The 18,608-nt window shown below is 40.0% G+C and overlaps 1 protein-coding gene across 1 annotated transcript in view; it reads left to right on the forward strand.

Moving 5' to 3' along the window:
- USH2A (usherin) overlaps positions 1-18,608 on the forward strand; it is a 1,035,348-nt gene that overhangs the window by 553,468 nt on the left and 463,272 nt on the right. Inside the window, exon 37 of the mRNA XM_089684798.1 lies at positions 2,529-2,708. Within this exon, the coding sequence (XP_089540924.1) occupies positions 2,529-2,708 (180 nt within the window). The remainder of the gene's footprint in view (positions 1-2,528; positions 2,709-18,608) is intronic.

An 18,608-nucleotide genomic window follows, 5' to 3' on the forward strand; every position in this document is an offset into this window, starting at 1 on the left:
TCAAAGAAAAATATGATGGTTTGCTTAGTACAAGAGCTGCACATTTACTCCTTTGCTGTGTTTTATTAATCAGTCTTTGAAAGCCATGAAAGAGTTAAACCATACAGTTTGATTACCATTCAACACAGGACATATTTTATACCCATAAATCAGTTTTAGTCACACTTCTATTATTCTCTCAGGTCAGCCAGCCCAATTCAAATCAATAGAAGTGCAAGTGACACAATCAATCTAGATATTTGATTATGGATTTTCATCCCTTAAGTCTGCCTTGGCTACCTTGCTGAGAGTTTCCCCAGAGAGCCCAAAATCTCTATTGGCATCCGTGAATTATGAACACCAATAGAGAAAAGAGATAATCTTCATTTGCATAATGCCTGAGCTCAGTAATGGAACTTTACTGCAACCGTTCCAGACAAAACTGCCTCAAATGTGTTAGCAGTTCAATATAAAAAAGTTTTATTCATTCTGCGGGTGTTTTAAAGATATAACAACATTTCTAAACATCAGATGAGAGGTTAGCAATCCTAACTCTGCATGGACGGTCTGAGCTTTGCTAACGTCTGTGTTGGTTAAGTCTTGCTGCTCCAGTTTCTCCCCTACCCAAGGTCCCAAATTTAACCGTGTGTACCCCTAGCCTAGGACATACTTCTATTATATAGGATTCAGAAGTGTCTCCCGAATAGTTTTTTTTGTGCCGGTGAGGAGCCCTGGGAGCCAGGAGGCAAGTTTGGATCCTTATGTTATGGAGGTTTGGATCTCTGACAACGATCTCTTAAAGTGACTCCATTTCTTGAATTAAAATGAAAGACAATGTTCCCCTTACATAGAAGAGAGTTCCTACTTACCTTTCCTGCCACCTGCATTGCCGATCTTTGCTGTATTGAGGAAATAGATATGGCTGCTTGAAAAATCTTCAGAATCCAACATTTCTGGGAGTGTGTTATGTTTCAAATGATGCTTCATGCACTGACCCAGACCCAGGCTGTCCGGGCAGTATGGTCATTTGCTGACTTGGCACCGTCCACAGGCAGCTTAACTCTTCAGTAAGATACAGAAGTTGAATCCAATGCAATTTTACTTCAGGTAATTGCAGTACAGAGGATGGTCATCTTGTCTTTTGAAGTGTAAGAAGACAATGGGGTTTATTTACTAAAGCTGGTTTACTTAGAATCTTGTGCAATTCTGCAAAGAAACCAATCAGCTTCCAGGTTTTATTGCTAAAGCTTAATTTAACAAGTTAAGGTTAGAAGATAATTGGCTACCATGCACAGGTGCACGAAACTCTGAGTGAACCAGCTTTAGGCTTCATGTACATGAGCAGCTCCTAAACTCGAGTTTAAGAGCTTTTGGCATTTTTTTGCTAAAGCTCCTAAACTGAACTCCTTAAAAGCCTATGGGTCCATGTACATATAGGCTTTTAGCAGAGTTTAGGAGCTACCATGTTTAGGTGAGGTTAAACCTCTCTGTCCTGAATGTGGAAGAATTGCATTCAGGATAGGAATGTTTTGACTGCCGACCGTGGGAAAATGCAAAACACGGCAATCGCAGTACCGCGTTTTTGCAGCGATTTACAGGTTTCCGGCGGTCAGGGTAGGTTCGTGTACATGAAGTCCTAATGAATAAACCTCAGTGACTTTCCTGACCACTGTCTCTGTGAATAACTAACAGTGACTTAGGGAACATGAAAGCAACGAGTAGAGTCTAGCTAGGAATGAACAAACTAGCACTAAACAGAAAAAGAGTACAGAGGAAGACACCAAAATCACATTATCACCCTGTCTCCTCTGGGCAGTATGCATCATTGCAAGGCCATTTCTTTCCACCACCCAATGACCAAGCAAGCGGCATAGAAAACAAGGAATGGAAACTGTGCATTTATCCTATTTGATGCATTGGGGCAGAGGTGCCTGGATCAGAAGATTTTAATTAGATTTTTCTTCCCTTTCTGTTTTAATAATCCAATGCCGCACTTCTATAAATGTGCAGACATTTACAAAGGTGTGACATTGGATTAATAAAACAGAAGGTATTTACAAATCATATCCCTCCCCACTTTCAGTTTAAACCCTAAGTTTAACCTGTGCTTTGCCCATGCAATGCAAAGCAACAGGGTAGGTTTAATAACTCCTGCCCAGCAGTACATACTCACCTTTCCTTTGCTCCTCCACTATTTTGTGTAGTAAGGAAAGGATCGTGGGAAGGAAGCTGGGGACATACAGGGCTGAGTTCTATCTCCCTACCCCTATATGACAGCGCTGGGTGCTGGGACAGTCAGCAAGCACCAGTGCATTCACATGGGAGGAATGAAAGTAAGTGACATGACTGCCCGACCCAGAGGTTCTGGACAATATCTTTACTCCTGGTTGCTAAACCAAGAAATGGATGAGTGAACAAAAAGTTACTAGGTAGGGGTGGCATTAAAGTGTACCCCTTGCTTTGCCCTGAATGTATGCATACATTTTTGTACATTCTGCTTGCCGTATATAATTATTTTAAGTTATTTGATTTTTTTTCCCATTAAACAGGTGACACAATTTACAACATAATCAGTTCCAGAAGGAGATTGCATCAAAGTCAAGAGAATAATAAGTGGGCCTCCATTGATGATCTGGTTCCATTTTCCAGCTATAACGTCTTTGTGAATGCTTCTAATACGCAAGGCTATGTGACCAGTAATCCTGAAATCATTACCATGCTTCCTGGAGGTGGGTATCACTACACATATTCATATCTGAAAATTCATGCCTTACTGCGGCCATACTGCTACTAAAAAAAACCCTACTGAAGGTTTATAAAACACAGTGGTGTGCTTTACAAATGTTTATTGTGGAGTCGTGAACCCGGCTGAGCTCAATAAAAATGAGAGAAATGAAAGAAAAATAGGAGGCAGGCTAGGACTAGGAGAGCCCAGTCATGTGACCTGTCAAAGTCATGAAACTGTATCATGGAATTCCCTCTGTTGCGTTAAGGAAACACAACTTCATAGAACACTGCAGGCTCCATACCATGGTCTGCTTTTTTTGAATGGGCTACAAAATGTACTAAATGTTCCATGGTCAACTGTTAGTGGTACTATAATGGAAGCAACTGGGAACAACACTAGCCACAAAGTGGTAGGTAACGTAAAATGACAGAGCTATTGAGTTGGGCCACCCTTTGCATCTATAATAGCTTCAACTCTTCTGGGTTTTTGTGAGGTCAGGCACCGATGTCAGACGGGAAGGCCTGGCTCACAGTCTCTGCTCTAATTTATCCCAAAGGTGTTCTGTCGGGTTGAGGTCAGGACTCTGTGCAGGCCAGTCAAGTTCCCCCACCCCAGACTCGCTCATTCATGTCTTTATGGACCTTGCTTTGTGCACTGGTGCGCAGTCATGTTGGAACAGGAAGGGGCCATCCCCCAAACTGTTCCCACAAAATTGGGAGCATGAATTTGGCCAAAATGTCTTGGTATGCTGTCACCTTAAGAATTCCCTTGACTGGAACTAAGGGGCCAAGCCCAACCCCTGTAAAAAACAACCCCACACCATAATACCCCTTCACCAAACTTTACACTTGGCACAATGCAGTTAGGCAAGTACCATTCTCCTGGCAACCACCAAACACATACATGTCCATTGGATTGCCAGACAGAGAAACGTGATTTGTCACTCCAGAGAACACCACATCTTCACTGCTCTAGAGTCCAGTGGCAGAGTGCTTTACACCATTGCATCCGACACTTTGCATTGTACTTGGTGATGTAAGGCTTGGATGCAGCTGCTCAGCCATGGAAACCCAATCCATGAAACTCTCTATGCACTGTTGTTGTGCTAATCTGAAGGCCACATGAAGTTTGGAGGTCTATAGCTATTGACTCTGAAGACAGTTGGCGACTTCTGTGCACTGTGCGCTTCAGCATGCGCTGACCCCACTCTGTCATTTTACGTGGCATCACCACTTCATGGCTGAGTTGCTGTTGTTCCCAGTTGCTTCCACTTTGTTATAATACCACTAACAGTTGATCATTCCATATTTAGTAGCAAGGAAATTTTACGGATGGACTTATTGCACAGGTGACAACCTATCATGGTACCACAGTTGAATTCGCTGAGCTCCTGAGAACAACCCATTCTTTCACAAATGTTTGTAGAATCAGTTTGCATGCCTAGGTGCTTGATTTTATACACCTGTGGCCATGGAGGTGATTGGAACTCCTGAATCCAATGGTTTAGAGGGGTGTCCCAATACGTTTGACAGTATACAGAGGGGTGTCACTGACAGAAATAGAAGTGGCCAGTGTATGAAGGAGCGATGTCAGCCCTACATTGGCGATCTGTGTGAAAATTCTCCATCAAGATTCTGCAGCCCAAAGGTAAAGAATCAGAGAAGAGTGAATCCTGGGAGAACTGAGGAGGAAGATTATTGACTTCCTCCTTCCTCAATCAGAGCCCCCAAGACAGTGGAAGGTGTGTGTGTGTATGTGTAGTGTAGTGTGGTACTGAGCGGTCTCCTCTGAGAGAGCCGCAAACGAAGCAGCAGTAATTTAACGCTTCTTAGTAAACTGTGTTTGACTGATCTCTTTGTAATCTCTCTGTAATCTTGCAATATTACAGTAACAGCAGCTGTTTTCTAGAGTTCAAAGCGTTTGTAGATCGCTTCACTCCTCATTAGAAGCGGTGTACACTGCTTCATGAACAGGCATTCAGAGGAGAACTGTCTCCTCTGAGAATGCCAGAGAACTGAGCAGCGGTCATTTCCGCTGCATGATAAAAGGACACCATAGTGTATATATTCTACTTAAGGGAACTCCTAAGGTGTGGGCATACCAAGACATTTTGGACAATATCATGCTCCCAACTTTGTGGGAACAGTTTGGGGATGGCCTCTTCCTGTTCCAACATGACTGCGTACCAGTACACAAGTCAAGGTCCATAAAGACGTGGATGAGCGAGTTTGGGGTAGATGAATTTGACTGGTCTGCACAGAGTCCTGACCTCAACCTGATAGAACACCTTTGTGATGAATTAGAGCGGAGACTGCGAGCCAGGCCTTGTCATCCAACATCAGTGCCTGACCTCGCATATGTGCTTCTGGACAAATGGTCAAACATTCTCCTACACATTGTGGACAATCTTAACTGAAGAGTTGAAGCTGTTATAGCTGCAAAGTGTGGACCAACTCAATATTGAACCCTGCGAACCAAGACTGGGATGCCATCAAAATTCATGTGTGTGTAAAGGCAGGCATCCCAATACTTTTGGCAATATAGTGTGTGTGTGTGTATATATATATATATATATATATATATATATATATATATATATATACAGCCCTTGAAATTTCCACTCACCCACTTGGATTGGGCGAGTGGAAATAAGGGGTGGGGGTGAGCAGCGCCGGGACTATGGGTGTGTGGGAGGGGTGACGGTAGGGCAGTGACAAGCAGCGATCTCCTGTATGACTTGCGGCTTCTAGCTTCTTCATTGAAAGTCATACAGGAGATCGCTGCTTGTCACTGCCCCCACCATTGCACCGATCATCCCCGATCATTCCATTTCTTTCTGTCCCCGATGTGTGCTCTTTAGTGCCCAGTCCCTCCCCCCACCCCTTCCTTCTACCCCTCCATTCCTTCCATCCCCTCTCTTCCTTTTCACCCCTCCCTCCCTCCCTCTATACCTTCCTCTCTCTCTTCTACCCTTCCCTTCCTTTCTACCGCTCCCTCCCTTCCACCCTTCCCACCCTTCTTTCCCTCCCTCCTTTCCTTCCACCGCTCCTTCCACCCCTCCTTCCCTTCCTTCACCCCTCCCTCCCTCCCACCTTCTTTTCCACCCCTCCCTTTCTTTCTTCCACCTCTCCCTTCCTCCATGCCTTCCTTCCTTCAAACCCAAGTCCCAACACTATCCCTCCCTGTAACCCTAACTAACCTTTCTTTGTAATCCTTTCACTAACCCTCCCTGTATCCCTGTTTAGTCACAGTTAAGTGATAGTTTGCTCTTTGAGGTTTTTGGACATGTGCAGAGAGATCACAGAAACACTTCTAGGTAATATCAAAATGTATATAACTTTTAATTAACAGATAAAATAACAACTGTCATATTATTGTAAAATGTAACAAGAATATTTAGCTATAGATGCCTTTTGCCAAAAAGTCCCTCATTTCCAGCTTGGCAAAGATGATCAAACCAGGAACGTTCTTGGCCTAGTATGGGACTCATTTATTCCAATTTTAGCTGTAGTATAGGATAGGACTAGTTGGTAGCATTTCACCAATTGAAAACCATGAATAACAGTACTGTCTCTTAAGGAAGATAGCACACATTTCGGAGAGGGCTTGGTCGTTTGGTCAGTTTGTAATTATATTCCTATAGTATGAAGTCATCTAAGTTAACCAGGCTTAGTATTCATTCTTAGATATTAGTGGGCCAATAATAATAAGGAAATATGACATTCCCCCATCAATCTCTTACACTAATCGTAAAGGTGTGGGTGTAAACCAAAAATTATATAGCAAAAGGAGTAGTAGTTGCCATGAGCCAACTATCAAAGTAGGTAATAAACACCCAAGCAATTTAGCTTATATGTAAAATCACATATTTTTATTATTCCCTTTTAGGGAGAAAAAGGTAATATCCGTGGATGGTGACATGTACAATCACTGAATACACATTAAAAACAATGAACGACTAGCAATTCGGATTGCAACATTTGAATATTTCTTGTGGTATTCACTATTGACTGGTTTGAGATATACAGCAGTATATTAGCAAAGGTAGCCAAAATTCAGCCGTGTATCACAAGGCTTAGTGTTGTGAACATATATATCATAAATGTACAATAATTGCAATGAGACAAAAAATTAGCCCACTTGGATAATACCATTGACTGGTGACAGCAGCCATGTTACTGCCTCATGATCCGGAGGGAACTCTGCATGAGGAACTACTCGTAATATGAGGTCAGATCATTACCCTAACAGGAACTGTGTGGAAAACCCACTCTATATCTACAACATGACAATCAAGTCTCAACAGGCTGAGAATCTATGTCCTTGGAAACGGCTAGGTCATTTGCCAGTATAACGGTGGTGAGTGTGGTGCATTGTCAAACATCGTTAATTGTTGTTGCACACCTCATCTAAAGTTTTGCAATTTATTCTCAGCTTTAACACATTTGCCATGATGTTTATCTGGAGGAATACCCAGAAGGGATAAAGATATCTACATAGTTTTACGATATATGGAGGCTTAAACCACACAGTATTCAAGCTTTGAAGGAACATGGGACAGTAAGAATCTTTCAACACTGTATAATTCCATGGGATTTCCTTCTTGCACTCTACAAATGGACATACTCATTCCTTTTTTCAACCTGCATTTTTTGCAGTTCTCATGCATTTAATGATCATAATTATGCATATCTAGCTATATACTTGGCTAATTTTTGTGTCATTGCAATTATTGTGCATGTATGATATATATGTTCACAACACTAAGCCTTGTGAATTTTGGCTACCCTTGCTAATATACTGCTGTATATCTCAAACCAGTCAATAGTGAATACCACAAGAAATATTCAAATGTTGCAATCCGGATAGCTTGTCTTTCATTGTTTTTATTGTGTATTCAGTGATTGTACATGTCACCATCCACAGATATTACCTTTTTCTCCCTAAAAGGGAATAATAAAAATATGTGATTTTACATATAAGCTAAATTGCTTGGGTGTTTATTACCTACTTTGGTAGTTGGCTCATGGCAACTACTACTCCTTTTGTTACCCTCTTTGTAGTCTGCTACCCTAACACTAACCCTCCCTGTAACCCCAACAATAACCCTCTATTTTTTAAAATGAACCTCTTGCTTGCCCACTCAACTCCACTGCACTAGAATTTTTGCCGCCAATGACCATACTTTCTGCACCGGAGATGCCAGCGAAAGATACCAGCACCTAAATCTTCGAGTTCTGCAAACTAAACCAAATGAATCCTGAACACAGGATTCAGCAATTCAAGACACTAGTAGCAGGTGAAGTTGGAGTACCCCTCTAATACTTACCACTAGTGATATACAGCCATGAAAGTAACAGAGAATCTTTAACACTTGACAATTTAACACCTACCTATAACTATCTAAACATTCAAACATTACAAGGCAGTTTGTATGAATCTTTAATGCTTTTCCGATGAAGTGAACATATTTATTTCTAATTTTGTTTCCACCGAATGCATAGTTTATATAGCAATTGTGAATTTTTATTACCTTTGGCACTGTTGCCGTGCTTTTTATGTATAATTCTGGCACGATTATTGAGAAGTGTTCAGTTAATTTATCAAAAGCAGAATAAGCGTGGGTAAAACCCATTCTAAAGACGGCCAGAGTGTTTGCATTGTTGTTTATTGCTGTGAATAAAGTTAAATAATGTTTGAATGACGGTTTTTATTTGATGACCTTGTGATAAGTTAATAGTATAGATCATTAGTTAAATTGGCTCACGCTCATGCTTTCTTTTATTTAATGGCCTGGATGTATATTAACATCTTTTAGAGGAATCAAGTAGAAGAGCGTGCAGCATTAATGTGAGAAGGTGTCTTAGCTAAATTTATATTATTGCCACATTTTACTGATGCAAATGCTCAGTCATATCATCTGCTCAGACCTGATCAAGTCAACATTAAGGAAAAGTGAATAGGTCAGTACTAAGAATTTTTTTCCAATAAGACATTTTTACTGAGACACAGGCATTTTTATCACTGGTAAAAAAAATAAGATCTTTAATTCTGGACCATCTAACTAGACCACAAAATACTTCTTCTTTTCTTGAAAAATAAAGGAAAAGAGATTCAAAGTACATATAAACCTTAAAGGACATATTCAGGCTTAGTCTCCAGCTCTTATGTTCTACCTTCCCTAATAAAAGCTAACTACTTCCCACCCACACACCTAAGTGCCCTCTCTCTTATGTTGGTGGCCACTCATGGCATTTACATCTTCCATTCGGAAGTCTAAATGTTGCCCACACCTGCTCAGTAACGTCACCTACACTTAAAAAGTGATGGCTACACCAACAATACAGTAGAAGTAAGTTTCATTGAAGTGAATTTCACAGAAGAAGCACAGAGATGGTCAATATCCAGAAGAATTTGGAAACAGAGAATGTAAACTCTGCAGGAGACCATTACCACTGAGCAGTAAGTGGATACTTGGGCAGGGAGTTTAGCTTTAGCTGTCCATAAAATATCAGAATTTTCACTGGTTCCTCATGAAATGAATGAAATTTGCGGAAATGTGGGTAACCCTGTCGACTGCTCCTACTCAACATCCATCAATTAAAAAATTGAAGGAGACAGCCCAAATTTTGTAGATGAACAGCAGCTGCATCCAATCAGATGCAACCTCTGTTCACACATTCTGACAGCTGCCTACTCAAGCAGTACAGGTACAGTCCTTTGAAATCTATAGGAAGTTATTGCACAGACACAGGTGATATTGAGAATATTTTGGAAAGAAGGATGTAAAAGCTGCAGGAGGCTGCCACCATAGAGAGGTAAGTGAACACTTAAGTAGGGGATTGAGCTTAAGCTTGAAAGGTATGGCCCAGTCTCACTGCCCACAGGGAAAGGAAACTCACATGGAGACTGGTTGATCCAGCAAATGGTGTGGAACAAGAACCACCAACTCTGCAGACAAGGCCACACTGGATCAGAACACTTACAATGAGCCAGATAAAGATTGTGTTGCACAATGGAGACACCTGACTGCATCCAGCAGGGGAGGCAGGGTTGGAAGGCAGTCCAAAAACCGGGCTTGACACAGGAAGACTACAAATGGTACACAGAGTCCCTGCTCTAGCCCTACTCCATAGGAACCTGACCCTAAGCTACTCTGACTGTCTCTTGCCAGCAGAAGATCCCACAACTACCCACTACACAGAATGCGTACCAACCTGAAGAGGACAGTGCTTTTTATAAGCCTTGCCTACTTCAGAGATGGATGCCAGATCAATCAGGGCAGCAGTGTCCAATCGGACAGCTGCTTTCCTGAAGAGACCTAGGGAGGCCTTGGAAGGACCTGGTTCCCCCTTGTCCCTAGTCCTCTCTGCACTGCAGCCACCAAATAGTACCACCTTTGCACGGAGACTTCACTGCATCTTCCTACAAGCTGGCCATGTAAATTTCATCTGATTCCTGAAGAACCATTCAAAATGTGCTGTTGGCCCTCTCCTACCCAACATTCCTCAATTAAACAATGGAAGGTGATATTTTATAGACATACAGTCCTGTAATCTCATCCAACACCACAGACTACAGAACACCTCCCCATTTCCAAATCTGCATATCATATGAGGAAGGTGTTTGTAGTTCACAGAGGTACATTGGACAGGGCTGATAACATAGTTTGAGGTAAAACTGCAAAGGGCACAGGAAGACATCAGCTCGCTAGATTTCTGACAGGGTGAACAGTTTTTTTTTTTTGGCACATACCAAATAAAGCAAAACACTTTCAATTATATTTTAAACAGACCAAAAGAATGCAAATAACACATGTAACAAAAGAGAAACTACAGCATGTATAGATTTTCATTCAGAATAACCAAATGTAAGAAAGCAACTTGATGACCTGACAGGTTCACATAGTCATAAATGTATACATAGCTTGACCATCAATGCCATCAATGAATGAGATAGAAAGCAAAAGAAAAGAAAATAAGAATGAAGAAAAAAATAATAAAAAAGTGGGGTTTTGAAGAAGTAGAAGAAGGGAAACCTAAATAGAAGGTGACATTGGGGACGGGGGGGAGGAGAAAGAGCATACTGTTAGAGAAGGAGACACCCAATGTTGGCAATGGGGAAAGGACACAGGTCATGACAATAGGGGGATTTCCCGATTGGGTGATCTGAGCCAAATATGGCAATGCCCCCTTTCCTCAGCATTTTAGGAGTTCTCACACAGCATGTATGTGAATACATACATTTTTAAGACTCCATGCATATCTATGCGTTTTAACTCATGTATATAAATGCATGTTTTAGGGCCTATTAATGACAGCATGTGAAAATGCATGATTATTGATAACTCCTGATAAAATTGCATAAAGGTATGCATAAAAAGTTTTGAATACTGCTAATGTGTCCCTTTACATTGTTGGTCAGTGGTCAGATGCAAATTACTGAATGATAAAAAAAAAAATACATTTCCCCATGAATCTTTCTCAGTTCTACAATTTTCCTTTTGAGAACCACATTATCATTGCATAATTATACTAATAATAATTAGTATAAAATTGCCTAAATTTTAATTATTATGCCATTAACACTGACATCTCAACTCATAAAACAATATATAAAAATATTTTATTTGGTGGTAGTATGGTTATGCACAAATCTGCCATAATAGTGGAAAATAATTAGCACATTTAAAAATAAGTTTTTGATGCTAGTCCCTAAATTAAACTAAATACCTCTCTGCTTTATTCTAGGGAGGGTTAGAGGGCTGTAATGGGGTTAGTATATTTTCCTCTTAATAGGTCTTGGAGTGTTTCTGTTTGGTATGCACGGAGTCCAGCCATCTTTTAATAACTGGTTGACATTGGTGATGTCCCTTAATTTGCTTAAATCTAATTGGCTCTTTTATCAGTCAAACCTGTATGGATTGGCGATTGATCAGGAAGGGTCAGCTATGACTGTGCATGTAGTTAAATAATGGAACCACAAGTTGAAGGCATTGTTGCATAGTAATCAGCAGAACGCAGAAAAACAAATGAGGGGAGAGTCAGATGGCATGGAAAATCTTGAAGTTTTGCAGTGTGTTCAAGTTCAAAACAAAGGCATTCTACAATATATAAATTTTAAATACACTTCATTTTGCCTCAAGACATTGTGCTTTTTTTTTCTTTTTTTTTCTGGTGAACCGAGCTTCTTTCTAATCTTGAATCAAACAAATAAAGAGAAAGTTTTAGAAATAAAATACTGAAATACTCTGGTTGGAATTAGTAGATTAGATTATTTTATATATATATATATATATATATATATATATATATATATATATATATATATATATATACATACATACAACATATTGCCAAAAGTATTGGGACACCCCTCCAAATCATTGGATTCAGGTGTTCCAATCACCTCCATGGCCACAGGTGTATAAAATCAAGCACCTAGGCATGGAGACTGCTTCTACAAACATTTGTGAAAGAATGAGTTGATCTCAGGAGCTCAGCGAATTCAACCGTGGTACAGTGATAGGTTGCCACCTGTGCAATAAGTCCATCCGTGAAATTTCCTTGCTACTAAATATTCCACAGTCAACTGTTAGTGGTATTATAACAAAGTGGAAGCAACTGGGAACAACAGCAACTCAGCCACAAAGTGGTAGGCCACGTAAAATGACAGAGCGGGGTCAGCGCATACTGAATCGCACAGTGCGTAGAAGTCAACAACTGTCTTCAGAATCAATAGCTAAAGAGCTCCAAACGTTGTGTGCCTTTCAGATTAGAACAACAACAGTGCGTAGAGAACTTCATGGAATGGGTTTCCATGACCAAGCAGCTGCATCCAACCCTTACATCAGCAAGTGCAATGCAAATAGTGTAAGGCAGGCTGCCACTGCACTCTAGTGCAGTGGAGACATGTTCGCTGGAGTGACAAATCACGCTTCTCTTTCTGGCAATCCGATGGACGTGTCTGGGTATGGTGATTTCTAGGAGAATGGTACTTGCCTGACTGCATTGTTCCAGGTGTACAGTTTGCTGAGGGGGGGATTATGGTGTGGGGTTGTTTTTCAGGGGTTGCACTTGGCCCCTTATTCCCAGTCAAGGGAACTCTTAAGCCATCAGTATACCAAGACATCTTGGACAATTTCCTGACCTCCTGGACACCTTTGGGATGAATTAGAGCAGAGACTGCAAGCCAGGCCTTCTCATCTGACATCAGTGGCTGACCTCACAAATGCGCTTCTGGAAGAATGGTCAAACATTCCCATAGACACACTCCTAAACCTTGTGGACAGCCTTCCCAGAAGAGTTGAAGCTGGTATAGGAGCAAAGGGCGGGTCAACTCTATATTGAACCCTACAAACTAAGACTGGGATGCCATTAAAGCTCATATGTGTGTAAAGGCAGGCGTCTAATACTTTTGGCAATATAGTCTGTGTGTGTGTGGTGTGTGTATGTATATATATATATATATATATATATATATATATATAGTACATATTATATTCTTTTAGATTACATATATATTTATTCTTAAAATCTTTTTGAATTTTTCAATATCTATTTTAATTTTTTTTTTTCTAAAAATTATAGTTCACTTGTTAATTAAACCACATTTACTAAGAGTATTTACTCACCTGGTTTGCAGAGAGAGTCCCTGCTTAGTAACCTATTGGCAACAGGTGGTACTTAAAGTGTATTTCCACTTTTGCAGTCATATTTGAGAAAGCCCCATTATATGTTTATGTGTTCCCATTTACACAACATATCCAATATCCATTTTGAAAAAATCATGCCTTTTTAAGGCATTTGTTTGAAGCAGACCCCAGGCAGATTGCAAGCTACTGTTTACAATCAGAGGAAACGCTCTGTTCCTACTGACTATAGGAGCAAATTGGGGTTGATTTACTAAAACTGATTTACTAAATCTGGAGAGTGCAAAATCTGGTGCAGCTCTGCATAGAAACCAATCCGCTTCCATTTTTTTGTCAAAGCTTAACACCTTCCCACCTAGCCTATAGCAGATTGATGGCCCGGTGGGACACTCCTCGTTGTGGCTGGGCGTCATATGACATCCTGTCAAAATGAGCCACTCCACCGGACACAGCCGATGACATATCACTACACGGACCCTTTGCCAGTGTCATGTGACCACTGTGACCAATCACAGCAGATCACATATCAATTGTATACAATGGATGGCTTCCTGTCATGCCATCCATTGTATACAATTATGTTGTTATCTGTGACTGGTCAAAGCAATCACATGATACAGACAGGGCCAATCACAGCCCATCTGTATCATGTGATGAGCTTTGCCCAATCACAGCTAATCACAACAAAAGACTGAAAGAATCAGTTTCATTCTGTAACATTATTGCAAATATCAATGAAATACATTGGTATTAGCAATCATAATGTGTTAAAAAAAAAATCCTGATCCAGTAGTTCAATGTTACTATGGTAACATTGTATTGATTTGATCACAGTGTGTTGAAAAAAAAATTGTAAAAAAAAGAAAAAATTATGTAATACAGAAGTTTAAAAAAATAGAAAAATGTGAAAAAAAATACAAATTAAATTGTTATTTTTTTTTTTTTTTTTTACATACTGTCACCAGTCAGTATCTCTGATCACCGCCACACCAGTTATATAATAACGCTGTGCTGGGGAATGGTGACAATATGTAAACAAAAAAAAGAATTGTGATTTTTTTTTTTTTAATTTACATTTTCCAAGAAATTGTAACATAAAATTACAACTTCCAAAAAACTCATCATGCCTCTTACTAAATGCCTTGAACTGTCTATTTTACAAAAATGGGTGATTTTGGGGGTATTTGTACTATCCGGGCATTTTCGGGCCTCAAGAAATGAGATGGGCCGTCAGTATATCAGGTTTGATCATTTGTCAGATATACAGTATATACCTTGCTTTGTGGACTCTATAACTTTCCTACAGATCAAATAATATACACTAATATGGGGTATTTTCACCAAAGAAATGTAGCAGACTACATTTTTATCTAAATTTATGAAGAAATGTTATTTATTTGCAAAATTTTATAACAGAAATGAAGAAAAATGCGTTGTTTTTTTAAAAAAGTTTCAGTTTTTTGTTTTATTTAGCAAAAAATAAAAAGCTCAGTGGTGAATGCCACCTAAAGAAAGCTCTATTTGTGTGAAAAAAATAATAAAAATTTGATATGGGTACAGTGTTGCATGACCGCACAATTGTCATTCAAAGTGCGACAGCACTGAAAGCTGAAAATTGGCCCTAGCAGGAAGGAGGTAAAAGTGACCGGTATTGCAGTGGTTAATTGAACAAGCTGAAGTTAAAACCTGATTGGCTACCATGGACAGCTGCAGCAGATTTAGAGTTTACCTACACTTTAAAGTGGTTGTAAACCCTTACATATAATCAGGCCTCAGGTTACACACATAGTACACTGTGTTTATCACACAGTTGTACTGGTTTATCTGCACTCCTCTTTTCTACATCTGTTTAATCCTTTGACGTCGATCACACACAAATATGTGACCTCTCGGCATCTGGGCCTTGACGCCGAGTGGGCGCATATTTGCGTGCAATTAGAAAACGCATATGTGCTGAGAGCGCGCGCCCTGCGCCCACCCAGCACATATGTCTGCGACTCCTGTAAAGGACCTTTTCCGATCATGTGACTGCCGTGACGGCTTATCATGGTGGTCACATGACCCTAAAATCCCGCCCCACCTCCCGGCTTCTGAAACTCTTAAAGGGCCGGGAGGCGTCGGCTCGAAGAGGTTAAGTCTTGAATTTATACAGCTAGTTTGAGAGTTCAGAAAATGAAAGGGGGTTGGGAGAGCTGAAATGACATTCTGCAGAGCTTAGTGAGGAGAGTTCTGAGAGCTGATTGGAGGGAAGGGACCAGGGGCGGACTGACAACTCATGGGTAATGGTAATAGGGGACCATGGGGCCCCTGTGTCCTTGCCCAAACTCAAAAAAAGGTACCAGGGGCATCTCATGGGGCCCCCTACTGGCCCCGGGAACTCGGGCATTGCCCTAGTTTTCAAATGGTCAGTCCGCCCCTGTCTTCAACTATAGATGCCTATCTTTGACATTCGGGCACACAAATGCTCTTTTGGCTGATTGAGCATATTATCCCACAGACACACTCCAAATCTTGTAGAATACCTTCCATGAAAGAGTGGAGGCTATTAAAGAGGGACCATCTCCATATTAATGTCCAAGCTTTTGGAATGGGATGTCCAAGGAGTTCATATAGGTGCGATGGTCAGGTGAATGCAAATGTTTGACCATACTGTATACACTGAGTTTGCAAGCAGTTGTGTGTAATCCCCAGAATCCTGCTTGAACATGCATACAAAATAAAACAAATAAAACAAGTCTTTTTGTAAATGTTACAGCAGAAAATAAATGCTAAATATCACATTTTGTTTCCATTTAACGTTGTTTGGGATGTTAGTCATAAACAAGGAGTAATAATAGTAAAGGGAAACTGTTGAAATGGTTTTGGAATAGAGATATACACTCTTATGTTTTCCATTTTGAGTTGAACTATTCAAGCCTGCAGCAAGATTCTGCCAGCCCAAAAGTGTGAGAATTCTCAGGCTGCTTATTTAAGGGGAAAAAAAATGAAATCTGTAAGAACTGTCTTTAATCTTCCTGAGGCCAAGTGCAGGAGGAAAATAGTGCTCTTTTCCATTCCTATCAACACACAAAAGACTGTTTTCCTCTGTAATATTCATCAATGTTATACTGTGCAAGTTATGGATGTTTTATCTTTAATTCACAGACTATCTCTTTAGATAAAATTATTATATTCATACTAATTGCTATAAAAACAGAATAATGAATGACAATTGAGACTTCAGTGCTTTAAAGCTGAACTCCAGGAAAATATAAAACATGCTATGTAATCCAGTTATGTATTAATTAAAAAATTATCATATTTTTACATTCATATGGGAAAAGTGCCAGAATCTGACAATTTATATTTAAAGACAAAACTTTTTTCCTTAGTTTTCAATGAATTAGGGAATATTGAAAACCACAATCATTATTTTTTTTTTCATTCCTCATCCTATGGATACAACAGGAAATTAAATAAATCTCTTTACAGTATTAAACATTCAGACTTTTTTAGTTTAACACCATTTGCACAATAAAATAAACACTCTCCAGTAAACTATTTGTTAAACATCATATCCCTCCACTTGCAGTTTACAACTTTCATGCTGTTGCTGATTCCTGCTTTCTCATTGCTTCTTCCCTGAACTTCTGAACTTCACAGGAAAGAGTTAACGGGGGACAGTGCAGTCTTCAGCTGGTCTGTAAGCTTTGAGAAAGGAGATGGAGGGAGAGCAGGAAGTTTCTTTCCAGCCTAGGCTATGAGCCAGTGGGATTCTATTGATGCAAACAGTGTAGGGAGACACAACTCTAGTCTCTGCATTCAAGGGTGGCCCTACAGGATGTTGGAAGAGAAAGGAGCCACCCTGAAACAGGACAACTGAGGCAATGGTCATGACACCAGCTTAAGCTCCATGCACACTAGCATTCTTTTGTAAGCTCAAAAACACTGAAAAAAAACCTGGCAAATAAAAAACTTTGGTAATAGCAGTTTTTTAGTAGCGTTTAAGAGCATTTAGGAGCCTTAGCATGTTATTAGCGGTTTTATAGTGCGTGTAAAAAAAAAAAAGAAGGAAGCTCGAAAAAAAGCTGTTAGAAGCATTTAAGGAACGTTTGGGAGCGTTTAGCGTTTTTTTTCTGGTGAAATAATGCTCCAAAAACTCTACAAAAACTATTTTTTTTCTGCTTTTCGAAGCTGAAGCTCAGAAAAAGCTAATAGCCTAAAGTAGTGTGCATGAACACATAGGATAACACTATTTAGTTTCTAGGGGCAGAAAAAATGCTAATAACAGCTTGTAGAAGCTTAAAAAAATGCTAGTGTGCATGGAGCTTTAAACCAAAACATAGGTAAGAATAAAAGATAAAGAAGCTGCATACTCAGCAAGTAATTCAGTCAGCTACTAAATGTTCCTATACACTGAGGGTCTAAAGTGGTTGTAATGGCTCATTTTTTTTACCTGAAAAACCTTCTCTGTGCAGCTTCCAGTTATAAACTAGTTATAGTTTGACTTGCCTTCCACTTTAAGACTATCTCTAGTACACCCTGTTGGAGAATACTCACACAGCAAGGCCAAGATGACACATTGCATGTTTAGAGCGCATTAGAGGACACTATCAGGCACACATCTAAGCTGACTAAAGCTCTTTACAAGATCCCAAAAATAAAAAAAAATTGGAAAAATACTACATTTCTACAAATGTTGGAAGTACAGGCACCAAGTATTTAACCACCAAAAACCTTCTCTTACATTTAACCATTTACCCACCCACTAATTAGTATATTTGCTATTTTGAAAAGCCAGTGCAAAAGAAAAAGGGTGGTGAATAAAGTACTTTAACCAATCATTTTTGGTTCATGGTTCCCTTAACTGGGCTTTGGAAGGTATGCGTGTCTACATTTTTTGGGCTAAAAGGAGTCCCTCTTTCACATCTCAGGAGGTGTACAATCTGATCTTTCTCAAGCCAAAAGAACAGCTGTGCATTGCAGAGACCTGCAAATTGAACTCGTCTGAGCTTGCATTGTAACCTGTATGGAGAGGGGAGTCTGAGCAAGTGATGACTTATCGAAAAGAAATGGTAAAGATTGTAATGGCCAGTGGAGGCTGTCCACAACCATAAAATTTTCATCTGGCCAAAAGTGGACACAAAGGGCAACTGTCAGACCATGTCTATTGGTATCCTGTTTGTTCCTTCCTCTTGTTGCAAGTCTGCCCATCAGTTCTGACCAGTTGATAACACTGCAATCTCTATGTGGATGAGCAAAATCCAAAAA

This window comes from Staurois parvus, unplaced genomic scaffold (assembly GCF_062004578.1).
Source record: "Staurois parvus isolate SC_StPar_1 unplaced genomic scaffold, SC_StPar_1.0 ptg000357l, whole genome shotgun sequence".
Lineage (NCBI taxonomy): Eukaryota > Metazoa > Chordata > Amphibia > Anura > Ranidae > Staurois > Staurois parvus.